This window comes from Aspergillus fijiensis (assembly GCF_003184825.1).
Source record: "Aspergillus fijiensis CBS 313.89 unplaced genomic scaffold BO72scaffold_10, whole genome shotgun sequence".
NCBI classification, from domain to species: domain Eukaryota; kingdom Fungi; phylum Ascomycota; class Eurotiomycetes; order Eurotiales; family Aspergillaceae; genus Aspergillus; species Aspergillus fijiensis.
The window spans coordinates 536,491-564,448 of NW_024468986.1; the positions used below are offsets into that span (position 1 = coordinate 536,491).

The window sequence follows — 27,958 nt, forward strand, 5'->3', positions numbered from 1 at the left end:
TTTCTCAATTTGGCCATGGGATTTGCTTTTCCCCCGCCCTTCCGGAGTGGCTCGTATCACTCGGACTTTCTACGCCAGACTCCCGACGAATTCCCCTCCCGCAAGGGATAAGGGGAAGAATTTCTATAAAAGGATGGCTGATCGCCACTCTCTGTGGTATCCCCAGGATCCAGGCAGATCATCTCCTAACCCAACTTCCCCGTTCTTTCTCTTCCACTCACGATGTTTTACACCCGGGAATTAGGGGTTGTCGCGGCTCTCGGCCTGCTGGCCCAGGCTGCCCCCGCGCCGATCGAGCGTCGATGTACGTGCTCGTGTCAACCTAGTCTTATTCCACGATGCTAATGCTGTCATAGCTGTCTCCACCACCCTGCTGGACCAGATGGACCTCTTTGCGCAGTATAGCGCGGCCGCTTACTGTTCGACCAACATCGATTCAGCAAGCACGGCGCTCTCCTGCTCTGCTGACAACTGTCCGCTGGTTGTGGCTGCTGCTCCCACTGTCCTCGACGAGTTCAACGAGTAGGTTTCCTGATCGCATATTTAACTTGGCCGAGTCCACTGACAAACCACCTCAGAACTGCCGAGTTCGGCGACACGGCGGGCTTCGTCGCTGTCGACTCGACAAATAAGGCCATTGTTGTCTCCTTCCGTGGCAGCTCCGATCTCTCTAATTGGATCGCCAACATCGACTTCGGTCTTACAGACGCAAGCAGCATCTGTACTGGCTGCGAGATCCACAGTGGCTTCTGGAAAGCCTGGGAGACAGTTGCCAGCACTATCGCCTCCAAGGTCGAGGCGGCTGTCACCACCTACTCGGACTATGACCTGGTCTTCACCGGCCACAGCTTGGGTGCTGCCCTCGCTGCAATCGGCGCCACTGTCCTCCGCAACGACGGGTACACCGTTGACCTGGTATGTTCCTAACCCTATCTCACCCACATTAGACACGAACTAAGGACTGATAATTAATAGTACAACTTCGGCCAACCTCGCATCGGCAACCTTGCCCTGGCAGACTACATCACCGACCAAACCAAGGGCAGCAACTACCGCGTCACGCACACGGACGACATCGTCCCCAAGCTCCCGCCGAAGCTTCTCGGCTACCACCACTTCAGCCCGGAGTACTGGATCACCAGCGACACCGACGTGACCGTCACGACCTCAGACATCACCGAGGTGACTGGAGTGGACTCCACCGCGGGCAACGACGGGACGCTCCTGGACAGTGTCTCCGCCCACAAGTTCTACTTCGAGTACATCAGCGCGTGCGATTAGTCGCCCTGCTGCGCCCGGCGATGTGGACCATGGCCGCAGTAAATAGGTATAGGAGTAATAATTGACGCGCTCGCGTCGCATGTACATACTTCATATCTCGGATATAATGTGAATGAACATACGTTACGACATCTGTCTCCTACCATTACCATCTTCCCAACAGAAGAGAAAAATTACCAGTGGCAACCGTCCGCCGAAGTACCCCCGACCCACGTTTCGCGGGTTGTCGCAGATTGATAGCCGAAACCACGGCTTGGAGCCTGGTGGGGGACCCACTCTTAATTCTTAACAGTCATAGACTTAAATCGGTTTAACTTAATTGAGGTCTTCGAGAAGAGAAAAAGGGGGTAAGTCTCCGTTTGGTTTTGCCCTTGCCCGCAACTTTTGCAAGAACTGCTTCAAAGTTACCAACTGTCTGATCAACTTTCATCGCGAGTCTAACATACTGTGACTTACTCCCACAAGTGCGCTTAACGCTTGGACCCCCACTCTCGGCAAAGCTCTTGCTATTCGACTGCGCTGAGCTTAGCCGATTTGCACCTGCGAGCACCAAAACATGTGAAAATGTGCCCAAGGCCATCACGAAACTTTGCAATGGCCCGGTTTGACAATCTATTAGGGCAACCTGCAGCAGGCGCTAGCAAGGGGGAGGGAACGTTGACACTCTAGTCTAGATTTAGTAGTCTGCAGTCGAACAGAGGGGCAGTGCCGGAGATCCGGACCATTGGCCCTAACGGGCAGCTTCGCCGAGCGCTCGCAAAGCCGCCCGCTGGGTTTCTTCACAGCTCGCAGTGCCGTACACTTAGTTTAATTTACGCGTAGCCTAAACAGTGGTCTAGTGAGTGTCGATCGGAGGGGTAACGGCCAACACGTGGGAAGTTCTATCAGGACTGATTTGTGGAGAATCTCGGTACTTGCGCTGGGAACCTTGATTTTTGGGGATGGCTCACTTGTCGCGGTTCTTGGCTTGCGAGTCGGTGGTTTCTGAGCCGTGGTGGTGGGCACGTGGTTGGATGGATACTTTCAAAGGAAGCAGGATGAATGAAAGCTTGCGATTTCACATGCTTGTTGAAGTGTGGGGGACGTGTTTTCCTTTTCGGGATGGCACCGTGCAGTAGTGGGATATGATCCTTGTGTTGGTACTCTGTAGAGAGTTTGCATATAGCTGTGCCCTCGGAGATGGCATTTGATGGTCAGCTCTGTGCCGGGTCCGTGTTGGATCCATGCTGTTTATGCGGGGCTATTATATGGTTTGAGTGGGACTGGGAGTTCCCTAACCACTGAAGAGCTTGCGTTGCTCGAAGGGAGTGTGGATAGTGGAGGTAAGAAATTGCACCTTGAGGAGGGGAGGGAGTCATAGGCATCCATAAACACTGATACCTAAGATATGGATTACTCAAATGTCTACAGGGTCACCCATTCCTGCTGGCGTTATCAGTCGAACCTTGTGATCGATGTTGTCTACATTCGTCCGACGGCCGTCCGCGGGAGCACCGATACAAACAAAGAAGCAAACATCTGGCTTATCATTCGGCAAGGATTATGATAGCGCTCATGACCGACCTCTGCTACTGTTCTACTAGGAAACTAAGGAATGGATGCTCCAAAGGAGCTTATTTGTGAGCCAAGGTATGCGAGGTTCGTACCTGCGTCCGACCGATTGTATGCATAGAACAATCGACACGACTTCAGCAACGAGTGCCATAATCCCTAGGCACTCAAAAGCTCCATCGCCACCCGGCAAATTATGAAATGTGAGCGACTCAATTGTCTGTCTTCTTCATCCGAGCTCTAGTGGTGGTCGTCTGCGACTAGATAAATGCGCCACAGAGCTACTTGTGGTTTTCACGACCAAGATGAACTCGAGAGTCGCAGTCGCGACATACTTCCATGTTCGAAAAGCGCAATTTCGTTGTCCTTATCCATGAAATTTCTTCAAGATGTGCTCATCGTCATCATGAGTGCATCACAGTTCTGCATCAACGGTACTGCTACCGTAGCCAAGTCTATCGATGTCGGAAGAGTGACGCCGAGGATGACTCTTGCGACCGCGCTTCGAAGCTATACTTCCCAGCACTCGTTGGCCACGAGGAGACTTTGTCTCATACATTACCGAGTCATCTCATCGCTATAATCACTCTGAACGACGAAAGCCATGGCAGAAACTACACCTCACCGGATTTTCTGCTTCCCAGAGCTGGTGAAGCAAATCCTCCTCCAAATGGATATGCAGACTTTACTCGTCTCAACACGAGTATGCTACCTCTGGCACGACCTGTTCAACAAATCGCGAGCCATCCAAACCGCATTGTACTTGCAGCCGGCCGAAAACACCCCCAGAGGCGAGCCACGCACCGCCAACCCGCTTATCATCGAGAAAATCTGGCCCGAATACTTCAGTCCATGCTCGGGTCCCTTTCATAAGGAATATTACGAACGCCCCGAGGCCAGTTGGAGAAGGATGCTCCTCCATCAGCCTCCAACGACGAAATTGTGCTTTCTGGACTACGCGAGAGACCTGGCCTGCCCCATCACTCCCTTTGAGGCTGGGTATCGGTGCAACTTACGGTGCCCGCGCGATGGGTTTCCTCGCCTGCAAGACCTGCAGGAGGAGTTAGAGGCCCGCGTGCTGAGGACATTTGACGAGCGGATGATCTTCGTCGAGGGGTCGCCCCTATATTCTCAGTGTCGTCCGTGGGGTATCATTCAGCCGAGACCTAGCTTCGATGCGATCGCAGCAGGTGCGTGCGAGACGTGCGATCTGGTGATCTTTCGGGATGCTTCACGCGTGTTCGGGGGTGTCTCGGAGTGGGACGGGCAACTGGTAGAAGCCACTGCAGGATCACTCTTTTGGATCGCCTTTCCTACGCTCTTCTTTAGCCTCGAGAACCGCCGACCGGATTGGTCCCTAAAGAACTATCATCACTACGTCGGCTTGGATGAGGTTCCGATCTTTCCTTGTGCGGAGGGTTGGCGACGGTATTGTGACACTATCGAAAGATGCCATAAGGTGGAGCCGAATGATTGAAGAGAATCGCGCAAGGAACCTAGGGTGTGTGAGGTATTCGAGGAGATTAAATACGTGGAATAATACTTGCTCACAAAAGAGGCAGCGAGTTTGAGACGAACGCGACATGGTATAGTAGAGGGTATGATTGTAGACTTACTCGTCTTTACTTGGCCTTGTGAGTATCACTCAGGAAGATTTCAATAATTTAGTGCTACTTCAATTACTCCGTTCGTCGCACTTTGATCAGCATGAGAATACTTGGCATCGAACGCAACGATGTTGCGGTAGATTGTTTCGCTAGCGAGAGAAACGGTCTGATTCCTCGGTACTGGCGTTGATATGGTCGTCGTTTCAAGTTATTATGAGTTTCTTTCGAAAGAGAAAAACATAGTATGCACCTTCCACTCTTAGCCCTGTTCCGTCAGACAGACGAGTTAGGTAGTTATTTGGAAATTCAAATTTCATTGCCTATTGTCCTCAACTACCTCGTGTCGCGTTGGTACCTACCCTGACATTGTGGCTTGTGACTATCAGTAAACTCTTTTTCACCTTGCTCTATTCGACAAGATTGTCCGGGGTAGCTCTTTTTCACAAGTCAATAAGCCTCACCTTCATCCGAGCCGAGTACCACCAACACTAGAGACTGGGGGACATGCTGGTGTTTGCTATGTTTGTTGCATTTGTCTTGTTGGGTGTATTTGGCTCGTGTGTCTTGTTTGGTCTGTTTGACGATTGCTGTTTGCTGTTTGCTTCAAGGTTCGCTACACCGCTTCTCTATTCGGCCGACACATCGGAAAACTAATCCTGGTTAATGCCTCAGCAGTCAGGTGTCGACGGGATTCTCCGCAGGTTGGATTTCCCCCTCCGCATCATTTCTCTTCCTGACATTCATTCCTCCACTCTCTACCGTATTATCACCATTCTCAACCCCGCCTTCTACAATCCCCGCTTCTGACCCACGATAATTATTTCTTCAACCCTGCTCTTTCCAGCTTTTCCAGCTATATTCCTATCTATCTGTTTTGCGATAATCCCCCTTTACCTCCTGATCATGTTCCTACAATGAGTTTCATCCCCCAGTTCGGCAATCTGCCCACCATCCAAACCCGCAAAGCTCTTCTCCTCCTAGATCTCCAGAATGACTTTGTGCGATCGAATGGAGCCCTACATGTTCCCAATACTGCCGACTTTCTAGAGAACATCGCTCAACTCGCCAGCGCCTTTCGCCGGAATGGGGACGTGATATGGGTGCGCTCCTACTACCAGTCCCCGCAACCTCTAATCAGCCCATCGGACGGCCAAGACCTCGTGGTGCTCAGTCGACAGGACCAGGAGGCTCGAGCCAAGCGTACGCCAGAGGATGAATCTGTAGTTGGTGACCCGAAGATGGACGACGGCCACACCATCGATGAGGAGGCTTTTCTTTCAGCCAAGACACCGCGGTGCTGTGTGCCGCAAACGCCTGGGGCGCAATTCCCCGCACCCGTCTTCGCGGCCATCGACTCAGAATCAGATACCCTGATCATCAAATCGGGGTACTCCGCGCTCGGCGACCACAATCTCATCCTCTCCTTCCGGACCCGGTTTATCACTGAGCTATACCTCTGCGGGTCGCTATCTAATGTATCCGTCTACGCTACCGCTCTCGACGCCGTGCGACATGGCTTTTCAGTCACTCTGGTCGAGGACTGTCTTGGGTACCGCAGCTTCCCCCGCCATGAGGAGGCGATGCGTCGCATGGCGGATATCTTCGGCGCCAGCGGGATCACCACGCAGGAGCTGCTGGAGGAGCTGGATTGGGAGGAGACCGATGCGATCGCCAGAAGTAGCAATCCCCGTCCGGTGCGAACAGGGAATCGTGCTGAAATCGAAGGGATCATGGATGGACTAGGGTTCGGGTCCAAATCCCGATCGGCGGCCAGGAATGAGAGCCCCGAAGCTTTAGTGGGCAGCGGCCGGCGCCGCAGGATTGAAGATCTCATGGCGGAGTTCTCCGATCACGACAACCAGAGCCTGCAAGAGCTAGCTAATATCGCCCGCGCACGAGTGCGGAATGCCTCGGAGGCACAATCCACGGATCCTGGCGCAGTCAAGGCCCGTACACGTGTCCGTCGCACAAAGAGACCGAATGCCAAGGGCGAGTCAGGTGCGCACACAGAAACGCGGCGAAGCGAGAAATCGAGGAAACGCGATGTGTACAGGCCGGGCGATGTAATCGGGGAGGGCGACTCCAGGATCTTATACGATTTGGAGCTGCCAGAGAAAGCCTTTGAGAAGATCCGGGATGAGGTGGCTTGGCAAAAGATGTATCATCTTTCTGGGCAGGTCCCGCGGTTGGTGGCGGTGCAGGGGCGTGCGCTGAATGATGGATCAATTCCGATCTACCGTCACCCAGCGGACGAGTCACCGCTACTGCAACCGTTCACTCCTACGGTGGACGAGGTACGGGTTGTGGTTGAGCGTATTCTGGGCCACCCACTTAATCATGCACTTATCCAACTCTATCGGGACGGACAAGACCGGATCTCGGAGCATTCGGACAAGACTTTGGACATTGTGCGGGGCTCTTTCATATGCAATGTCAGTCTTGGTGCTCAACGCGTGATGGTGCTGCGAACCAAGGGGAAAGAGTTGGAGGGCACTGAGAGCGGTCGCCTTACGCAACGCATACCTATGCCACACGAGTCATTGTTCATTCTTGGGGAGCAGACGAACATGCGGTGGTTGCACGGCATTCGCCCCGATAAGCGGGCCACGGACGAGAAGTCTTCCGAGGAGCGAGCGTATGGCGGACAGCGGATCTCCCTAACTTTTCGTCACATTGGCACCTATCTCAACCCAACTGGAGACGCGATCTGGGGTCAAGGTGCAGTGTCCAAGACCCAGGACCATGCCCATGCAGTGATCCACGGGCACCCAGCGGAAACCGAGCGCTTGATTCGGGCGTTCGGACAGGAAAACCACGCGACCGAATTTGACTGGGACGGGGTCTACGGCGCGGGTTTCGATGTTGTCAACTTTGTTACGGCTACGACCGCCAAGCTTGTGGTCGGGCCGGACCCCGTAGCTAATCTTCGGGTGCGTTTGTGCCTGGGCGAGAACGGACTTCGCTACGATGCGACCACTGCAACGGGCGCCGAGACTATGGATCTGCCGCTTTACATTGGTCATGGAGCTGAGCTTGCTAACGATTCCAATATCCTGACATATTTTGCCACTCATGCCTCGGAGCTCGTGCAACCGGGCGTGGAAGCTTTGCGCGGGGGTAGCCTCCTGGTCGAGATCGACCAACTCCTAGCCACCTGGCGCAATCCGATAGACCGATCGAGGGGCATCGAATATTTGAATAGGTGGGAAGCAGCGATCCAGACACAGCCGTTCGCAAGTGGTGCCTCCTTTGGAATTGACGACTGTTCCCTCTGGCCCGTTCTTTGGGAGGTTCAGGCAGCCGGGCAATTATCAAGCACTCACTATCCGAACCTGGTGCAATATTACACCCGAGTTGAGAAGCGTGGGATAGTGAAAGCCACGCTGGAGGAGATATCATAGAAACCTCAAACCCGAACATAGAAATGTCCAATTCTCGATTATGAGCACAAGCGAGCCAGTTCAGATACCATTTGCAATGCACAAACTACCACTATATATGATTATCCGTCCACTCCTTTGTCTTTCCATCTGCTCAATCACAAACATGTCCCCTCAAAGCTCGTCGTCGTCAACACACTCTTCAACGACGTACCCGTGCAAACCACCGCCTTCAAGAACGCCTCAGCCACGACCTCCGCGCCCGCAGGACTGGTGTGGGTGTGATCGATGGGGAAATACGAGTTGACGGTGGCATTGCCCAAGGTCTCATAGATGCTGTCCACGTAGGACCAGTGGTCGACGTACTCGACGCCAGCGACCTCGGCGGCCAGCTCGGCGTACTCAACGAAGCGCGTGGGGGAGTCGACGAAGGTGCCGGTCTCCCAGGGGTTGTTGGGGGTCTGGCTGCTGAGAATGACCTTGGCGCCCTTGGCGGTGAACAGCTTGGCGGCGTTCTCCAGGTAGGCGGGGAAGGTGAGGATGGTCTCGTTGACCCCGTCGTAGACGCTATAGCAGACTTCTGCCCCGGTACCGGAGCAGTCGGTGCGTCCATTGTCCGTGGACAGCGAGCCACCGTCGTTGTGGCCGAACTCGACGATCACGTAGTCTCCCGCCGTCACTACATCGGCGATGTTCTCGAACCGACCCTCGCGTGTGTACGAGCGCGCGCTGCGGCCCGCGACCGCGTCGTTAACCACTGTCGCGGAGAGGTAGCTGGCGAGGTACTCGCCCCAGCCTAATGTCGATCAGCAGGGCCGTTAAGAGAGGGATGTCCTACACATACCGTTCGTTCCCGACCCGCCTCCATTCTTGGCCATGGTCGAGTCACCCGCGAGATAGACCGTCGTGGCGAGGGCAGAGGGGAGGAAGAAGAGCGGTGCAAGAGCGGCGGTCTTCATTGTGGTGGTGTTCTTGGCTGTCAATCTTCTTATGGACTGTCTGAATGATGAATCGAACTCAATGCCGGCTACTCCCTCCCTTATATACCCCCGACCTCCAGACCAATACGTGGAAAATCCCATTCAACCCATCCCACACGGACAATTTCCCTCTCTTCCTCTTTCTCCCACCGACCTCGGCCATCGGACCAGAATCAGCGTGTCAAACACCCCCAGTCTCAGGTTCAGTATGGGGTAGATGCACTCCAACCTTGGCATTCGGCACGCAGCTTGCAGCTCGGGGGAATACTCCCAAACCGCTCCCTTTCGACATGGAGGTTCGGGGTGTTTGATCCCGATGCTCGGATACTTACCCCCCTTGTGGACTCTAGCATCCTTCCACCTACGAATAGAGTCATCGAACGGAGACAGAAGCGCAAACAAGCCCGCCGATCGACAGGGTTCAAGGGTACAAAGTGCTATATCTTCGGGTCTACGGAAGCGGGCGAGCAAGGGGAAGGGGGGACCGTGCGGAGCGCAGAGTGTATTCTGGGGGATTTTTCCCACCTGTGAGGGTGGGTATGACGTGATGGAATGAGCTGGAGTTCTGCAGGATGGGATGTCGAGTGGATATTGGCAGGGTGACAGGGTCGATGTCAAAGGGTGTAGTTCCGTTTCGATCTGGGATTAGCGGGGCGGGAAATGAGATGCGTTAGTTTGTTAGTTTGGTAGTTTGGGGGGGGCGTGACGGAGTGAAAGAGCGGGGTACAGATTGTGGATCTTACTTGGGTGGTGCTGGGCGTCAAGCGCGGTGGTTAAATCCGAAATCCGATTGTTCGCTTGCTTACATACGGCAGGTAAGTTAGGGTGTATTGCTTGGATTTTTTTTGACTGGTATCCTAGTCTGGGGTGGAGGATATGTTGCTGTGCGGGCATGAGTGTGTCGTGGTGTATCTTCATGCTTGGTACTTGATCCCAGTGCTGCTGAAGCTTAGTCTCGGAGATAAAATAGCACGAACATCTTCAGCAGTTGACAAGTCCGTCCTGTTCGGTCATTTCTCGGTGGTGCAGTCCTTGGCGAACGAGCAATGACCGCGCCGATGATGCCAGAAATGACGTGCCCACAGGATTCAATCCCAACTCTTGCAGAGTCACGAAGCCAAGTGCACACATTCTCCGTCCTGGAATGATTCTAACTATGCCAAGCTCTTGGGACCCCACAGCTCTGCACAAATAGAGGCTGTCCTCCGCCAGCTCGGGACTACTCAGGACTTAAGGCAAGCAGCAGGAACGCCAACTTGCCGCTACTCTACCTGCCACAAGTTCCGTGACACATTCCCTCACTCGCGCGTAGCTGTATGACTCGAGACACATCTCTTCTGTAGACTTTCCGTACCCGCAAAATACAAATTGTTTTGACTCTGAAACCTTGTTGCCGCCACGACAGTCTGGCGGCTGGGCTGGGTGGGACCAAGCGTTTCAGCCTCCTCCTGCCCGGGTCTCTTCAAAACAGTATTCTAGTCTCCACCTCGAAGGATCTAGACTGCCATGTGAGACCTGTCAGGCACTGCTGGAGCTGGGGACGGTCCTTGTGGAGATGGACTAGTCACATTCCTCCGTGTATGCCCACTCTGGTGAGTCAGTTTGTGTATAGGAGTAGCAACGAAGTTTGAGATATGGTGCTCAACTCTTTGTTAGGGCTCAACTTGTCTGGATAGTGATTTTGGTTGGGAGGGTGATCTTGCTGATTCAGGTCTTGAGGTAGAGGTCATGGATAGGTTCATTACTTGGATTTTCTGTGCCTCAATCCACCCCAATCCACGCACAGGCATTTTTCTCTTGTATCAGGATAGTTGTATTCAAATCTCTGGACGTCGGGAACAGCAAAAATTGTCGTGCATCAGCGGTCTTCAACTCCGTAGTGTACGACAAGCTGTGACCATCTGAGACTTGTTACATCATATAGCCATGATGGCTATCATGACTAGCACCTCGACGTCTGATACACGATCGCTACATATCTGCGTCAGCAATTAGAACGTATCACGATAGACCAGACCAACTGTTGAACATCAGAAAAAGCTTCCAACCATTAATTTCATCCTAATGATGAGCCCCAGACCATATAGAGAACTTTCTCACCAGAAATTTGAGTCGTTGGCAATACCTTCTGTCCGCGAAAGCCACTCATACGGTCAGGTTCTAAGATGTACTAAGCCAGCAGTACCAGAGTCTAATATACACCTCGAGAGCACCTCATTTAAAAGGAACAACGAGCTACAACTTCTCAAATGTCGGCTTCCGCTTCTGAATCCCCGACAACAGCGCCGCCTCAACATCCTTCGTCTGCAGCGCCGCACTATTCCAAACCGCCGTATACCGCAGCCCTATCAACGCGTTAGCATCATGATCACTCCCCGATCCCCACGAAAACAAAGCAACAAGGAAAAGCACATACCATCCTCAACCCTCCGATCCCGCGACCAATTCAGCAACTCCTTCGTCCCCTGCACAGCAACAGGACTCTTCCCCGCCATACGACTCGCCAACCCCAACGCGCCCTCCACCGCCGCCTCTTTACCCTTGTAGACATGCGTCACAAACCCCACGCGCAGCGCCTCATCCGCCCCAAACTCCCGCGCCGTCAAGCTCACCTCCTTCACCCACCCAAACGACCCCACCACTTTCGGCAATCGACTTAACGTCCCGATATCCGCGGCCAACCCGATATCCACCTCCTTGACGGCGAAGCGCACGTCCTCCGTGCAGACGCGCACGTCCGCCGCGACGCTGAGGTCGATGGCCAGCCCCAGCGAGAAGCCGTGCATCGCCACGATGACGGGTTTCTCGCATTTCTCGAGAGTCGAGATGCAGTGCTGGAATTCGTGGATGTGGCGGCGGAGGTGGGTCGCTTTGCGGGCGGGGTCGATCTGGGCTGATTCGGGCGAGAGGGTGCCTTCCGAGGCGGCGTGGACGTCGAGGCCGGCGGTGAAGGCTTTGGGGCCTGCGCCGGTGAGGACGATGGCGCGGACTGCTGGGTCGGTGGAGAGGCGCGTGAAGATGTCCGAAAGTTCGAGCCACATTCTGTTTGTTTTGGGTGTCAAGACTGGGGATTGTGGATTGTGGATTGTAGGGATGGGAGAATCGCGGGGAAGGGGGAAGGGGGAAGGAGAGGCGCGCACGCTTCGATGAAGGCATTCAGCTTGGAAGGACGGTTGATCTCCACGTGGGCGACATATTCGCGGTCCGGCGGGAAGGTGATGTTGAAGTGTTTGCAGGTGTAGGGTTGCGACAACATGGTGGTTCGAATCTATGGTGGGTGATGGTGGATGGAGAATCGATGGCAGGAAGCTGAAGTTGGAGATGGAGGAAGGAATGAGGGGGTCAATTAAATTGTGGTCGGATTCTGGGGTAGTGGAGGTTGAGCCGAGGTAAAATCGCATATGGTGCGACCGATAAGGAACTCAGCTGCTTGACTATCTATGGTGCGTAACTTATAGTCCAGTATGGTGAGTTACAGTACAGTACAACAATCATTCTGCTGTGCTGTGGGTATGTTGGTCAGCAGCTGTGACATGTAGACATACTGTACTCCAGTTGAAGTACAAGCGCGACCTGCACAAGAGGAAGTATCTACCAAGTAGAAGGGGATGGCGCTTAACCAATTCAGGATTTGAGATCTGTAGCCTGGAGCGCGATCATATACACATAGCTACCGAATAGCTGGAGTGCTGGCCTCATTCCGGCCTGAGGCCGGAGGAGCTACGAATGACTAAGCAATAACATCAACCAACTACTCGTCGCTATTATTAACCTACCCTTTATCAGGGGTTGGTTGCCTTCACCTCACGAATAATCCCACCTCAAAAATAATAAAAAACATATACTAATTCTACTTTTTTAATCACATAGAACTTTATTAACTTAGAATATTAGACTTTAAGATTAAAATATCACAGCTTTTATATCTGGAACTATATATCTGTTTTTTCTTTTGTTCAAAATATTGTATATTAAAAGAAATAGTTAAAAAGATGCCTGAAATCTCAGGCAATTTAAGTTTTCTAATTATTATAGATATAGTTAGAAAGTGTCTTTTTTTCAAAGATTAATCTTTTATATATTATTAATTCTATATTTTTTGAAATAGTAAAGCCTATTCCTTTATATTAACAAAGTTATACGTGATTTAAAAAGTAGGATTCGTATGTATTTTTCGTTATTCTTGAGGTAGGATTATTCGTAAGGTAGAGACAACCAACCCCTGATAAAGGGTAGGTTGACGATAGCGACGAGTAAACTTAACCAGACAGATTTCGGTCGTCCTTCTCTTCCTCCTCTCGTCCTTCTCTTCCTCCTCTCGTCCTTCTTTCCTCCCAACCTGTCTGACCACCAAAGGCCCCCAAAGGGCTAAAGGGGACTATTTGCCCAGGTGAGTCACCTGAAAAGGTCGCTTTGAGCTGTCTGGTTGGCGCATTTCGCACAGGCGAAGGTGAAAAGGATGCCGCTCAAACCAATACGCAAAGGCATGCGCAATTGCCTGGCTTGTGAGTTTAAGCCGCACACAGGGAAGGGAGGATCTCCATTTAGGCCGCCATCGGAAAGTCCGCTACACTTGGACCTTGAAACAGTCGTCGCAGTCGAACGCATGTGATCAGTGTGCGAGACGTAACATCGCCTGTCGACCCCAGGGGGAGAGCCGGTCGTCCCCGCCTCTTCCGGCCCTCCACCACCACCCCACATGCGGAGGTTGACTATGGCGGTTCTACTGCGTTACCGCCGCTGTCCTTTTTCAAGGCATTGTACTCCTTCATCAGTGGCTCGCGTCGCCGCGAGCCGTCGTGGGGACTGATCATGCAGGAGCCACGGCGGGTCACGACTTGGTTCAGAGCAATGATGCCCCCGTTATGAAGCTGTTCAAGGACCACAGGGTGGGTTAAACCCCCGGGGAAGCTGGACTCGTATCTCAATCCAAGGCAGGCAGATTCTGATCCCACACCTAGATTGCTGGGCAGGCCGATGCGGCACCCCACACGCAGCCCCCCCGCGCGATCGACTGCCACTCTGATGCGCGAGTCCGCGAACTCATCCGAAGCAATGTATGCACAATGGTAGCTGTGCTACCCACAGCCGCCGAGATCGCCACCATTTTTCAAATGCGGAGCGATTGGTGGGCGACCTGGCGCGCCTCCTTCGGGTTAGGATGGGGCGACACCGAAGACAAAACCCTGGAGAGCTTTGCCACCCGCGCCGTGCGCTCGCGCAATCCCTCGCTGCTTGGGAGTCTGCTGGTCTGCTTGGCACTGAGCACGGGCGATCACGACCGCTATCTAAAACCCGTCGAATCCTGGATCCTGTCCGAGAGCAGCTTCACTGGCCATGTTTTTGATTACCAATGCATGATCGCCTCGGGCTGTGTCTGCTCAGTGCCCTGCAACCATGCCGGGCCTGGTCCGTCTTCCGGACGGCCAACACCCGCCTGCAGCTGGCCGGGCTTCACAAAACCAATCGCAAAACCGAGGCCTACGACCCCGTCTTCTGGCAAATCTTCGGTGCCGACCGCTGGATCAGTCTGATGATCGGGCTCCCGTACTCGATCCCCGACCATCTGTGCGATCTCCACATCCCCGCCCCCACGGAGTCGTCCCGCATCCGGTACCATTGGCGCCACTTGACTGTACTTACGGGGCGCGTGATTGACAGCCTGCAGGCACAACCGCCCGTGTCACTGTCTCAGCTAATCGCCGTGGAAGAGCAGATTGATGCCGTCACCGGCAAGTTGCCCCTGGGCTAATTGGATTTCCTGTAGATTGCCGCCAGCCCGGACGGATCGGACAAGAGCGCGCGGCTGTATTAATTGTCCCATATTCATCCGCTCAAAGCGTTCTTGTACTTGCCGTATTTTCTGCAGAGCCTGGAGAAGACAACTAACACTACGACAACGGCGGACCCAGGCCACTGTGCCGCCTCAGGGCGGACAACGTGTGTCAGCAGCGCGCGCGCGCGTTCCTGCAGACATTTCTAGCGCTATATGACCTCGATCCCCGAACCGCGCAAGTGGACAACAACATGAAACTCGCCGACTTTACCGCGCTGGCCGCCGGCGTGGTTCTGTATCTGAACCTTCCCTCCACTCAACGGCCCCCCATCGCACCGAGGTCCCCGCCGCCGATGCCCGAGAACCTCGAATCCCCCACCGAGGCCGTCGATTGGACGCTGATCCACCGCACCATCGCCGTCCTGTAGGTCTGCGCCAAGGACAAGGCCCATTCGCTGTGTTGCCAATGTCATCAAGCCCTGCGGGACCTAGTCGTTGGCGCTGGGACGTGCGACGAGGGCCATCCGCGCAGGATCACCGTCCCGTACTTTGGCGTCATCACTGTCATCCGCCGCCAACATGAGGATCCTTCCATTCGTTCGAGCCAGGGCCTGCCGGGGGAGGAGAATGTGGTTCCTTCTGCTCTTCTTCTTACCCCTTGTGGCAGTGACAACAATAGCGGCAGCAATCTCCCGCCACTCGCGATTTTTGAGGGTATCCCCTCAACGCTGCCAGTATTCGACGACATCGCCTTCTCGTATCACGGCCCATGGGCCGTTTGGGCGGGACTCCTGGCCTCCTCCACGTACATATTTCCTTTCAGGCGTCTTCCCACTGGCACGCGCCATGGTTTCCCAGATCTCATTCATGCTCAAGGCCTCGGTGTAGGCGAAGATATGGCGGTTCACGGTGCACGGGTCGGCGATGATTTGCGCCACGTACTGGCCGATGTCTCTCATGTCAGTCAGGGCGAAGCGCTGGTCGCCGGCCTCGACGATGCGGTGGTCGATATAGATGCCGTGGTAGGGGTCGGTGCGGCCCGAGGGGATCTTGGGCATCCAGACATGGAGCCAACAGAGCATGTCAATGAGCGTATACAACAGTCCAACTCGCTGGATCAGACTGGGGATCTCGAGTTTCTGTGGCCCATCAATCATCGTATCAAATGTGGTGACGTGGTGATGTGAGTTTCCCCAATCTCACCAGATTTGTACGCCTATTTATTATGTTGTAATGATTTACAGTACAAGAGATCCTCGGGATTACTAGACTAACTAGATAGGAAGCAGCTGAATTGCAAGACTTCGTGTATGACTTTGCGGTGCATGACGCTATCAGGTGCATAGGCACTCCCACAGGTTCTATCCATGGGAAATTCTGCTGCTGCATTCGTGGCATCGGTTGCACGCATGATGGGGCCAAAATCACCGTCTGGAATGGGTCTTCTTGTGGTCTCGTGTTTTCTGAGGCGTACTGCTGACTGAGTCGCTCTTTCCCTGGTCTCCTCTTACAGGCGTTCCGGGCCCATGCTAGGCTGTGGTATGACAGCGATTGAAGTGACTGAGGAGAACTTGGGCAACCGGTTTCGTGCGATGAGACTAACCCTGGTTTGTGCGAATTGAAAAAGATGGATCGGACCGGTAGATCACCTCAAGGTCAAGGATCGCGGGGTGAGGTTGTGATCGGCCGCCGTAGCACCGCGCGAAGCCAGGTCAATCCCAGAAACAAGGTGCGGAGTTCCATCGTATCTATCTTGCCGAGTAAGCCGTTGGTCGGTCTTGTCCGGGTGAGGGGGTTCTGAAAATACGGGTTCAAATTCCGCTCAATCCTCCTTTGCAATATGGAAGCTGAGTGTATGGAATGAAGTTCCATATGCAACATGTGAACCTGTTTTTCACCCGGCCAATAATAGCAGACATGCAAAGTGACGATATATACATCTGTGAAGTATTTCTAGGTGGGCCTTTGTTTTGTTTTTTTTTTTTTTTCTTCTTTTCTTCTTTTTTAGGGTTGCGTGGAGGAAGTGGGGATAGACAAGCTGATAGCATCTTTTTCTCTCTTCATCTAGTGGACCAGGATGGAATCCAGCGTTGTTCTAGAAGATGTCGAACTTAATCCCAGGAGTGGTACACAATTTGTTGTTGGACACGACCCACGCCAGCATCAAATTACACATCGCAAGAGGAAGCCAGAATCACATCATTGCCAATACGAGATTCCGGCTGGGATAGGGAGGGCTGCGAGGAGGTCAAAGATGGCCCGTAACCAGCGGGTGGTGCGTGCGAGAAGCTGCAACTCCAACCCTTCTCGACACGACATGGAAAGCCGAAGTAAGAAGCAAGCGAAGGGCTCTAGAGGATCCATATTGCTATCCTAGGGAGCCGCACATATTAGAAGTGTGATTAAAGTGCTGCATGCGGAAATGACCAATACGGATGTGGGGGCGGCATTGACAACGGGTAGTGAATTAGGTTTTATGGGGTGTGTGAAGGTTAGTGGATCGACGCAATACGAGTACGGCCCGAACGTTCGCTACGATCTGGCCCCAAGGTCGTACCGTGGACAGCATCCGTCACATAAGATGTACAGATCGACTGGGTGTCATAGTAGTTGTAGATAAAGAGACGACAAAGAGATCTTTGCTTCTCCGTCATTGATATACGAACCTGCTGTAGTGAAGGTTGCTTGGGAGATCTCAACACTCGAAGACCAGCCTTTTCTTTGTTCGCGCTTTCCTTGGGACAATACGACAGTCAGCCGATAGCGAGTTCGTATCGAAGGCATGTATCAGCGATGATAACAGAAACCCAGAAAATGGTGAATTAGTATTGTCAACCAACATGCTGTGCGTGATGATTTGAGGAGATATAAAAAGGCTGTTGAACTCTGACATGGAACCTTACCTTCGTCACATTGCATGCCACTGACACAAAAATCCCAATCTACTTTTATCTTCATACATCTTTGGTAAAGACAATGCCGGTCAGGGATTACGGGGTTTGGAAAGCCCTTCCGGTCCATTATGAGTTTGAAGATCACTACGAGGACCCCAAGTCTCCTCATCTCTCCTTGTACTATCATGATAACAAAACAACCACTCCAAAGTTCGACCGTGCCTATCGACGCAGGCACAAGGGCAGACCCCGCGACAAGAAGAAATCATGGGAGATTCCTGGACTCTTCCGCGCAGCCATCAACATCAAATCAAAAGACAAGGAGTCCAGACTTGCCTATTTTGTAAACCACAATCTCGCCGAGCACCTTATTGCTGAGAAGTTGGCCAACCTCGATTTTGGCTTCCATTCGATGGAAGAGGTAGACGAACTAGACGGCAAAGGCCTGGATTACATTCGTGGGATGCTTTTCCACTCTACCGATGGTCGTGTTCTTCCCCACGATATCCCTGGAGACGACAATGATATTATTGACGTCCTGGAACCTGAAGTCAGCAAAGCCATTGACCAGCGAGCAACCATCTATTTATTCGGCTCGATGTTCGATTCACGAGATGGAATTCACAATGTTCATATGAACCAGGGAAATATCTCGAACTTCAGGAAGGATGATGGGGTGTTCCAGGACGGGGGACTGCTCATTCAGTACGACGATCACTGGACAGGTGTTTTCCTTGCATTCGCCTCACAAGCTGTCCACACCGATGATAATGATGGCCACGCATTGGAACCATTAGTGACATGGACAGACGTGCTACCCGTCGATCGCGTGGAAAATTCGGTAACGATCACGGAAGCACTGGTCAACCCACGGGGCGCAGACGATCGAGCGGCACGGACCAAAGAGTCCATCACGCTGGGGAATCTCACCAGTCACAAAGTATCCTTGGAATCATGGAGCTTCCACAACTCGGCTGGCCAGACCCAAGACCTGCCGCGAAACGCGGTCTTGGCTCCTCGAGCCATGCGGAAGTTCGAGGTACCCAACTGCCCTCTTTCCAACAGCGGTGACACCATCACTCTACTCAATGAAAAAGGCCTGAGGGTCGACGGTGTGAGCTATGGGCGGCGGCAGGGGCAGCAAGAGGGCCGTCCCATTGTATTTGCTCATTGAGATCTGAGGCACTCTGCAAGCTATACGGTTTGTTCTCCGCCACTGGAATTGAAATACGCTCAAGCAGACGAGGCATTGGAAGAGCCAGTTCTGGAAAGGGCAGCATTGATTTCCCGTTTTTTCTCTGTTCGTGACTGTGTCATCTCTCTGCACTTCGCTTGTGACTGGGATATAGCAGTCAAGGGTAGAAAAGTGATTGTTCCAGACTGTTGAAACACGCCGTGCTTTCTGAGTCTGATTGACTACGTCAACAAAGATTCTATCATATGCGCTCTGAGATAATGTACTGATTTTATTATTGACCTGTATTTTGTCTCTCACGGTGAGAATCTCATTCCCGAGATTCATCTTAGTCCTATAACTGCATAGCCTAAGTATACCGCTCCCTTGTTGTTGCGTGCTTAGAACGATGGTAAGCAAAACAGCGGGCGAGGAATACAAAATGAAGTGAAGTATCCTCACTGTTATGTCCACACAGAATACAATCTATAGGATGATTCGCTGGTGAGAAAACCCTGTCTGTTTGCTAAGATTTATTCGCGTATTTCGACCCCTAAACTACTAGCCGTAAGAGTTTTATAAGGCTTGTTTGCCTCTATTTATCCCTACAGCTTAAATAAAAAAAATATATATATATATATTTTATGTAAAATCTAATTAACACCATCTGCTGAGCTGTTCCGAAGATGGTTCCTGTGGGATATGAAAGTTTTGTACTCAACATTCAGCACATACGACCACAGGGTGTGGAAAACAGGGCTTCCCGTCCGCTCAGCCGTACTTAAGCCACACGCCGGGAGGTTAGTAGTTGGGTGGGTGACCACCAGCGAATCCCTTCTGTTGTATGTTTTTATCCTTCTTGTCCCTTCAACAAAAGGCAACTGGAATTTAGATGATAACTCTGCTTTATTTGTTTATATGGTTTGAGCAGCAGGTTTTAGGCCGACAGGGTCGATCGACGAGTCGGGTTTTGTTCAGACTGACAAATTGGGAGAGGTGGTGATTCGGGTGAAGACAGCGGAGCCCGAATCATCTGTCTCAGGTACTACCAAGATCTAGTCTTAATTTGCTGCAACAGCAAGTTTGTCGGCGCGGTCTATCACAATTTCATCAAGTTAGCCAGATACTTCAGGACCGTGAAGGCGTGCAACTCAGCAACGAAGGCGCCTCGTGAAGACATAAAAAAGCCATCAGCCCTTCTACGACCCTAGCCCCATGAAAACTTTATTTATATCGCGTGCCATCTTCACAGTATCCCACAGCGGAGGATCAGCATGCCCCGGACTTTGAAATAGGCAGAATTTGATACATCACGCTTTCCACCAAGAGACGTTCAGAAACAGTGGAAAGGAAGCTGCGCTCCATCCCGAGCAGCGCCTGCTCTCTCCGCGGAGTACCGATCATAGTTCCGGTGCGCAGTAAACACGGATTCATCAGCTCGAGGTCAATCAAGACACAGTCGGCACTGACCGCGAGCGTCTGAAACTAGTCGATGATGTACCCCAAGCGCTCGCACTGCTGGGCGGCCTGGTGGGCAAAGTCCCCGTACCACTCCGCACCCGCGTCCGCACTCTCAACCAGCTGCTACTAGCGGAGAACCGGATAGTGTCCTGGCCAGTGCCGGCGGCCGGCGGCCGATCTTCTAGCGCGGTGACTCCGTCTTCGTGGAGTCCTTGATAGTAGTGCTGAACTGCTACATCTGGCGGGAGAGGCACATAGATGCTGGTCCGGCCAGAGAACGGTGACAACATCGAACTGTGCGAGGATTCGATAAGGAAACTCGGGCACCAGCAGAGTAAGAAAGAAGGAAGAATGACGTACTATCGATAGCGGTTGTATGCATGCCAGAGGAGAGTATTTCGGATCTCCTGCACCGCGCCCCAACAACGCTCTGCGGTGTGAAAATCTGTTGTTCAGTAAGATCAAATCCCATAGATTGAAGCCCTTTACTTTCGTGAGATTTATCCAAACAAACTATAGTACACTAAGAAAATGATCTATCTTATAAATATCTGTCTTAAGATATCTTTCCGGCTCTGAAGAAATCCAAAACAAAGTTCTGCTATAATTTCCTGAAATAAATAAAATGTGATACAATAAAAGACAGTCGTCTTAAGATCATATTCTCAATACATAAAACAAATCGTTTTGTAGACAGATAGGGCTGAATTTCTTCCTGCTGAAATACCAGCATTATGAACATATAAAATGTTTATAAGAATAGACAGAATTTAGCTGTTATAAACATTAAAACAATATACTATTTTATGAGACAAAAGCTATAATCTATATTTTAAGTAGAGTCATGTTCGAGCTTGGCAGCTAGAGAGGGTGTTCTGGATTGTATCACCATCGAATCGAGATCTAGTCTACAGGTTAAGCATATCGAGCTAAAGCCCGCTAAGAAACACATTGGGTTTGGACCCAACCCATAAACCCACGGGCCTTGGCGAGGCCTAGTGGCTGCTGTTGGTTACAATCCTACATCTTATTGCTTTAAAAGATAGTGGAGTACGTTGCGGCCTGCCATTATAGGAATTTGCAAGTATTCACCAAGACTATAGCAAAGCGCCTGCATGTGCTCCTACCCGTGTAGAGATACAGATCCAGCCAGCAATACCTTCGATCCAGCCCGTCGGGCTTCTTCATTCAAAGCTTTAATCTCCTCTTCCACATATGGGATACCGGTCTTCAGCCTAGACTCTTGGTTTAGCTGCTCAATCTCTCCTGGGAAGTAGACTCGCTCTACGCCCGGCGCTTTCTCGGATTGGGTGATTTTCTGGAACAAGAGGTCCATACGGCCCTTGAACTCATCAATACTCAGGAAGACGTCAGGCTTGATAGCAATCATAAGATGTCCCACATCGGACGCCTTAGACGGGTCATAGGGCCCAGTCACGCCGCCAGCGAATTCCGATCCTGAGAGAACACCAGAGAAGACATCCATCATGATGGCCAAGGCGGACCCCTTGGGACCGCCCATCGGGAGCATGACTCCCTTGAGAGCTGCAGCCGGGTCATCAGTCGGAAACCCATCCGCGTCCAGAGCCCAGTCCAAGGGGACCTTCTCGGACCGTCGAACTGCCTTGTAGAGCTTCCCGCGCGCAGCTGTCGACGGCGCCATATCCAAGATAAACGGTTTCTCGACACCCCCCGGTGCGCCGCAGGCGAGCGGGGATACCCCGACGATCTTTTCCTTGGAGCCCCAGGGCGCCATCGCTGGGGACGAGTTGGTAAATACCAGGCTCATCATTCCCTCCCGGGCAGCCTGTAGGGCGTAGCAGGCCCCCATGCCGAAGTGGTTCGATCGCTTGACCGAGGCCATGCCGATGCCATATGTTTTGGCGGCGGAGATGGCGAAGTCCATCCCCGCCGTGGCGGCGAGAAACCCAAAGCCATTGTTGCCGTCGACCAGCGCCACAACAGGGGTTTTGATGTCCAGAGAAGGGGTGGCTTTCGCATCCATCACGCCTCGCCGCAGGCGCTCCATGTATGAGGGCAGTCGGTTGAGGCCGTGCGTGTCGACGCCGCGGAGGTCGGCCTCAACCAGACATCGCGCAATTGTCGCGGCGTTGTCCGCAGGGACTTGGTTCTCGACGAGGAGAGATTCGGCATACTCCTGGGCCTGCTTTGCAGGTATGTACACTTTGGGAAGCTCGCCTTCAGTGGATGCCATGTCGGTCGTGTTCGAGATTGAGTGCGAGAAAACAGAAAGAACAGTTAGGATTCGCTCTGAAGCTGATTTGGCACAGTCCCTGGTCAGAGGGGTGTACGGAATATATACTCTATGCGGTTGCAGGCTCTGAATGGTCGGCCACTATTATACTGTTTGCTATTCACTATTCACCGCAGTCGCCGGCGGAGAGCTATTCTGACCCGTGTGGGGTCGCGGAAACCTCCGTCACTGCAGGATTTACCAACTGTAGGCCTCATCAAAAGGCGCTCGGAGGCAGTGGAGTATTTGGACGTCGCTCTAGACATTCCCCGATGACTTCACAAGACGCGTCCTATTGCCGATCGATTCTGGGGTACGCGGGGGGTCTGACCTCGGTACGGGTACGGCTGATTGTTAGGAAGGAGATCTGGAACACTCCGTGCTGTTCATTGTCATCGACCGTAATAGTTATTCTTAGTAGTGGTCGACTTGGTTAGATAAATGAGTCATTCGTTGAATAGTAACGTGCAAATGCAGAGATTGTCCCATTTGCAATTTACTCGTGGCTTGTGAGGTGGTGTTGTTCCAGTCGGCTTCAATTCAGTAAATTCACCCTTTGTCGACAAGTTAGGGTCAGCCCATGTAGGACTGCTTTACAAATACAGTAGTGGTGCGGAGAGCGGGGTGATCCTCTGCTTCGGAGCTATCTTTGAAGAACTGGTAACTACAGCGCTGGTTGATGGTTGAGCAGACAGACCGCTCGAGACGGGCCCTTCCGGGTCCAGTGTCCCGTGACCGGGTGATTCCGGCCCTCGTTACTTCGAGTGGGCAAGTTGTGAATGACATGCTAAGTTATACTATGAGCCACCACTCGAAGCCCGTTGCTGCCGCTTCCAAGTTCCGTGATGACCTGCCCAGTTGCGGGCTGGCCTGGTACGTAGCAAGATGGAAGTGATGCACCAATCATGCCCATGTTCTTAATAAATGATTACACAGCGCTCCTAACAATAGTTACATTCATTCGATCTCAGAACCTCGGGTTGCCGCAGCCCCAGCAATCTTGTGCATGAAAGATAGTCCCCCACAAGACCACGAAAACCATTATATATCCCCCAGCAGCTGGATACTCATCATCGTGTGGCCGCATAAATTGCTTCAAGCGCAGGACAAGACTTTTGCAAACCAAGGATAATGCTTGGAATGAGGGCGGCACCTCCAGCAGAGTAAGCATGAAAGCACCCGCATCATGCATCAGGTTAACTGTACAAGCTCCCAGAAAGGGTCATCAAATATTTCCGCCTGGTGCGGTATTGTGTTACCCCAGCCGGGCGCGTCGGACTGCGCTTGTTCGTTGAAAATCTCCGACGATTGTGGCATCCCTCCGTCTCCTTCGGCTTCTGTGCCAGGTCTGCGAGGGGAAACCACCGGAAAGGTTGACATGGGTGCCGTTCGCCGTCTCGACGGCTGAAAGAGGCCGGCAATATCAGTAAACTCCCAGCTAGGATAGTGGGGTAATGGCTCGCCCAGCTGAGTGGTACCGAGCCCGCCGTTCATATCTGGTGCGGCTTGCGACGGCAGCGCCGCAACATTGACGCTATAGAGCTTATCTATCACGATGTCGGCCACCCTTTCCAGTCTTTTCTTCGCTTTTTTTAGCGAAGGCCACCACTCACCGCCCGTGCTCAGGAGGTTTGAGCACAGGCGCATTATTTTGGAGACCTCGGGAAGCGAAACCGACTGTCGTATAAACGGCAAGCCGTAAAGCAAGTAGAGAAAGGTCACCCCCGAATGGAATATGTCCTGCATGCTCCGCCAACCGCAGAAAAGCTGCTCGTTCTCATATAGCTGAGAGTAGATCATGAGCCGTTTGACGGCCGATTCGTAGCAGATCTTGCATGCTTCGACATTGGGCTTCCGCAAGGCTTGTGAGGGCTGGAACAAGAGCATCATAGCTGCATGGTATCGGGCTTCGAGCTTGAGACGGAGCTTGTCCCGCAAAGGTTCATCCGGAACGATCAGTTGGCTCACGATGTTGGGAATCTCGAGATACCAGGCCTGAAGCTTGCCTTTGAGGATCGCCTGTTGTTTTTCGAGGTCTGGAGGCCACATGAAAAGGTTCTGCTGGCAGGACGACGGACACCGATAAAGAAGTAGTTTGATGGCTGAGATCCAGCGGTCTAGGGCGAGATGGTGTGTTGTGTACGGCCATAAGCCCTTGGGATCAAAGCTTGGCCCGAACGGGCTGCCGGGGGTTGCGGTGCTGCCAGGAAATTCTAAACCGGGACGCGATAGGTCGAATGTTTCGTCTCGTATCCCGAGGGGTCTTCCTTGAATCGTGGATATTGACCTGATCTCTTAGCACATGCTGGACATGGTTCTGAAATGCATAGCGGGCTCACCTGTCTAATGAATAAACCGTCCAAAACACCATTCTCCTTATATGAATTGGGAGACGATTATAGGGACTGGCGGCCATTTCACGGTGTAGCCCGATATCAACACAATTTGCCATACAGAGATGCACCATTGTCCAGGTATTGACTCCAGATGGTGCCATTAGGCTGTGTGCAATCAGAAGCACGAGAGACTGTATGCCGACGAGGGAGGGTCTGGGTAGGACATGATGGGAGAAGGACATAGCCGCTCGGTAGAGTCGCTGCGGAGAGTCCTCCAGCTGCCTCCGACGCATTTTGAGTGTAGAAGCAATGCTAAAGATCATAAATAGGTGGAAGGCCGCAGCATAAACTGAAATTGATGTTTCATATTGCCCGTTCCGAATTTCCATCTCGCCGTTGTAGGCAAACCCGGGTCGATCTACGGGCCACCCTTTGCTCCCAATCTTGCAAGGATTGGTCAGTGAAGATAATGCGTAGAGCGCTTCACAGATGCTCGAGACCGACGCCGGATCAAGAATTGGGAAGTCGGGATGGATGATACGGAAATACTCGTCCAGCAAGTCTTGACACCGATCGCGGGGAGGCAACTCCTGTGTCTTGAGTCAGTTTACTGCGAGCACCATCACGGGACATCACTCAGACCTGTAACAATGTGGTTCTCAACCTCTCGAAGGAGACATCCCCCTGGGTATTCTCTTCTTCGATGACTACCGGCCCTGAGGGATCACGAGATCCGGTTGTACTGGCACCGATAAGATGCGCGAAAAGGACACCAGTTGAGGTACCTAGATAGTAAGTCTGCCGGGAGTCCTCATGGAGGGAGACTTGGCCAAGGCTCTGTGCCAGCGCACGAACTTCATCGGCGATATGTGAGTCGCCCGGTGGCGACTCCCAACAATCAGGCTGAGGCGATTCGTTGTTGGGGACACCGGGAAAAGAAGGTGTTTGGGAAGAGTAATCTATCTCAGGAGAAGGAACAAACGAGCAATCGTCATGTTCACTCGTGAAAACAAGAGGAGTTTGCGAGGAGCTGATCGGCTTGGGGGGCGCGACCTCGAAGGCCGCCTTAATCGACGCGTCAAGTTGCGGGCCAGCTGCGAGGTCGATATGGGTCAAATGTTTCTTTATGATCTCTTCTAACCACTGAATACGACGGACGCAGTCTGCCGAAAAGCTGCGTTGAAGGTCAGCGATGGTGGCGAAGCGCACAGTTGGGGCATCCACCCTTACCTGCGAGGTAGTAACGCATCGCCAAGCCTCGCATCCACATCAATACATGGGGCGCTTGCCTTGAGACAATTTCTGCAGGCCGGGGTTTCCCCGTCACACTTCTGTCTATTAGTTGACTGTGTTGTGGGGTTTGGGGGAGTTTCGGAGAAGAGGCGTCAAAAACCCAGCGCACCTTGATACGTCGATTTCGACAGCGGATGCACGCGGATCGAACTTTTCTAGCGCTTCGAGTGCTCGCTGTGGTTGATTTGCACGTCTTTGGTGTCATGCTGGCAGTAATCCAGCAGGAGGGTAGGGAGATGAGAGTCTGAAGGAGACGCGGAGGGTGCGAGAGCGAAGGTCTCCACCCGGTTGATGCGGTGTGGGGCAAATAGACGGAGCATTCCGTTCTCTACACCCTAATCCGCAATTCGCCACCACATTCAGCATTCCAGAGAATTGGCAATCTATAGTATCTCGGATGGCTTATTTGTATGGCCTGTCTCCCAAATCAAGAGAATTAACACAATGAATTAGGACTTGCAGGAACAAGCACAAATATGTCTTTAAACAAGGTCAACGCCGCCTTCCCTGAGAGCAATCTCACTTGGAAGATTCTCAATGACGCGACGCAGGGGGGATACGCTGTCGGTGCTTTCAATTGGTGCATTGTAATCGAGTTCCTAGCATATCACACCCGGCTGACATTTGAGAATAGCTATAACAATGACGGCGTTATGGCCGTCATCCGTGCGGCTGAGGCCAAACGCTCCCCGGCATTGATTGAGATCTTCCCTTGGACAATGCATTTCCAAGGCCCGCATTTTGTCAAGTACATAGTCGAAGCCGCCCACGGTGCCTCGGTTCCTATCGGTGTCCACCTCGACCACTGCATGGATCCTAGCGATGTTGAGCAGGCTTTGACCCTGCCGATTGATTCAATCATGGTGGACGCATCCAGACTAGAACCTGAGGAAAACACGCAGTACTGCAAGAGAATCACCGAGCTCGCCAAGGCACGGGGCATCACAGTGGAGGCAGAATTGGGTCGCATTAACGGTGGGGAAGACGGTATTCCAGACGCCGGTGAGCTTGAAGAGATCTTAACCGATCCACAACATGCAGCAGACTTTGCCCGTCAAACGGGGGTCCATTACATTGCACCGTCATTCGGCAATATTCACGGCCCTTACCCAGAAGGCGGCTCTGAGAAATACTGGCAACTTGACCGGTAAGACACACCCATGCAGCTCATGCAGCTCACGAGAGTGCAATGCTCACTAATAACGTCCATAGACTCAAAGACATTGCCGACGCCCTTGGTCCCTCCGTTCCACTCGTCATCCATGGCACCCACCCGGTCCCGGACTGGCTATTTCGGGAAGCCATTGAAGCCGGTGCCAGAAAAGTGAATATTAACCGGAACGCTCGTGATGACTACACAAAGTTTGTTGCAGAGAATGCCGGTCGCCTGGAGCTCACTGCTCTGAAAGAGCAGTCAGTCGCAATCTACCAGAAATCGGTCGAGGCCTTGATGGATGTCCTTGGATCATCAGGTCAAGCACCATAGGTGTGCAGGGATGTTTGTTACTGTCAGAGCATATTTACATTGGAAGCGCTTTGGTGGTGGGACCGATTGAGGAGGTCGTAGTTGTCTCGGATGTTACCTTGCCTATTTACGGCAAGGCAAGCCTTGCTTTGGAAATGTGCCGCTTCCTTATTCCTACATCCTCTATAAAAGGACAACATACTAAACTGTTTCAATGCGAGATAACAGCGCAACATATCTTGCCACGACCTCAAGACTCAGGCTGTGCCCGGAAATGAAATCATTTTGACGAAGGCCAGAGCTCTTATGGCGGGAATACTCTCTACAGCGTTGGCTGCATGAACTTTCGTAGGTAACCTAGCATAGCAGTCACTTATTTTTATTTTTCATGTGGCCGCAGTTCCAATCCAGTGCCAAAATTGTCGAAGTGGAGGCGCAGCTAGAGAAGCGGCTCTGCCTATCAGGCGAACATGAATATGACATGTAGAAATTTTGGGCAGCTCGGT

General features: G+C 52.4%; 10 protein-coding genes across 10 annotated transcripts; 6 read left to right on the forward strand and 4 right to left on the reverse strand.

The window, feature by feature from the left end:
- Positions 1-194: 194 nt before the first annotated feature.
- On the forward strand, positions 195-1,380 carry BO72DRAFT_398653 (lipase family protein). The gene is made up of 4 exons (XM_040942100.1): positions 195-304; positions 357-522; positions 579-915; positions 976-1,380. Exons 1-4 carry the CDS (start codon positions 223-225, stop codon positions 1,279-1,281), a joined length of 891 nt encoding a protein of 296 aa, XP_040804232.1. The 5' UTR covers positions 195-222; the 3' UTR covers positions 1,282-1,380.
- A 2,056-nt stretch (positions 1,381-3,436) lies between these two features.
- Positions 3,437-4,309, forward strand: BO72DRAFT_493564 (uncharacterized protein; the record flags this gene model as incomplete). Its single annotated transcript, XM_040948387.1, has 1 exon — positions 3,437-4,309. The coding sequence occupies one exon, from the start codon at positions 3,437-3,439 to the stop codon at positions 4,307-4,309; it is 873 nt and encodes a 290-aa protein (XP_040804233.1).
- Positions 4,310-5,180: 871 nt separating this feature from the next.
- BO72DRAFT_14033 (isochorismatase family protein family) lies at positions 5,181-7,946 on the forward strand. Its single transcript, XM_040939171.1, has one exon. It carries the CDS (start codon positions 5,354-5,356, stop codon positions 7,838-7,840), a length of 2,487 nt encoding a protein of 828 aa, XP_040804234.1. The 5' UTR covers positions 5,181-5,353; the 3' UTR covers positions 7,841-7,946.
- Positions 7,947-7,977: 31 nt separating this feature from the next.
- BO72DRAFT_493566 (rhamnogalacturonan acetylesterase RgaE) lies at positions 7,978-8,778 on the reverse strand (the record flags this gene model as incomplete). Its single annotated transcript, XM_040948388.1, has 2 exons — positions 7,978-8,615; positions 8,664-8,778. The coding sequence occupies 2 exons, from the start codon at positions 8,776-8,778 to the stop codon at positions 7,978-7,980; spliced, it is 753 nt and encodes a 250-aa protein (XP_040804235.1).
- A 2,064-nt stretch (positions 8,779-10,842) lies between these two features.
- BO72DRAFT_445589 (enoyl-CoA hydratase/isomerase family protein) lies at positions 10,843-12,118 on the reverse strand. The gene is made up of 3 exons (XM_040944090.1): positions 11,940-12,118; positions 11,216-11,841; positions 10,843-11,144 (listed from the first exon to the last, which is right to left on the reverse strand). The coding sequence occupies exons 1-3, from the start codon at positions 12,053-12,055 to the stop codon at positions 11,035-11,037; spliced, it is 852 nt and encodes a 283-aa protein (XP_040804236.1). The 5' UTR covers positions 12,056-12,118; the 3' UTR covers positions 10,843-11,034.
- Positions 12,119-13,865: 1,747 nt separating this feature from the next.
- BO72DRAFT_466414 (fungal specific transcription factor domain-containing protein) lies at positions 13,866-15,849 on the forward strand (the record flags this gene model as incomplete). The annotated part of the gene is made up of 6 exons (XM_040946770.1): positions 13,866-14,113; positions 14,185-14,524; positions 14,567-14,607; positions 14,712-14,999; positions 15,108-15,351; positions 15,820-15,849. 6 exons carry the CDS (start codon positions 13,866-13,868, stop codon positions 15,847-15,849), a joined length of 1,191 nt encoding a protein of 396 aa, XP_040804237.1.
- Positions 15,850-17,551: 1,702 nt separating this feature from the next.
- Positions 17,552-18,643, forward strand: BO72DRAFT_371803 (O-methyltransferase; the record flags this gene model as incomplete). Its single annotated transcript, XM_040941019.1, has 1 exon — positions 17,552-18,643. One exon carries the CDS (start codon positions 17,552-17,554, stop codon positions 18,641-18,643), a length of 1,092 nt encoding a protein of 363 aa, XP_040804238.1.
- A 2,265-nt stretch (positions 18,644-20,908) lies between these two features.
- BO72DRAFT_503173 (Ldh family oxidoreductase) lies at positions 20,909-22,544 on the reverse strand (the record flags this gene model as incomplete). Its single annotated transcript, XM_040949099.1, has 2 exons — positions 21,264-22,544; positions 20,909-20,929 (listed from the first exon to the last, which is right to left on the reverse strand). Exons 1-2 carry the CDS (start codon positions 22,317-22,319, stop codon positions 20,909-20,911), a joined length of 1,077 nt encoding a protein of 358 aa, XP_040804239.1. The 5' UTR covers positions 22,320-22,544.
- Positions 22,545-23,133: 589 nt separating this feature from the next.
- BO72DRAFT_398665 (Zn(II)2Cys6 transcription factor) lies at positions 23,134-26,230 on the reverse strand. The gene is made up of 5 exons (XM_040942101.1): positions 26,097-26,230; positions 25,925-26,025; positions 25,337-25,868; positions 24,698-25,284; positions 23,134-24,645 (listed from the first exon to the last, which is right to left on the reverse strand). The coding sequence occupies exons 1-5, from the start codon at positions 26,190-26,192 to the stop codon at positions 23,550-23,552; spliced, it is 2,412 nt and encodes an 803-aa protein (XP_040804240.1). The 5' UTR covers positions 26,193-26,230; the 3' UTR covers positions 23,134-23,549.
- A 200-nt stretch (positions 26,231-26,430) lies between these two features.
- Positions 26,431-27,929, forward strand: BO72DRAFT_445591 (class II fructose-bisphosphate aldolase). The gene is made up of 3 exons (XM_040944091.1): positions 26,431-26,567; positions 26,622-27,134; positions 27,200-27,929. Exons 1-3 carry the CDS (start codon positions 26,464-26,466, stop codon positions 27,471-27,473), a joined length of 891 nt encoding a protein of 296 aa, XP_040804241.1. The 5' UTR covers positions 26,431-26,463; the 3' UTR covers positions 27,474-27,929.
- The last annotated feature ends 29 nt before the right edge of the window (positions 27,930-27,958 follow it).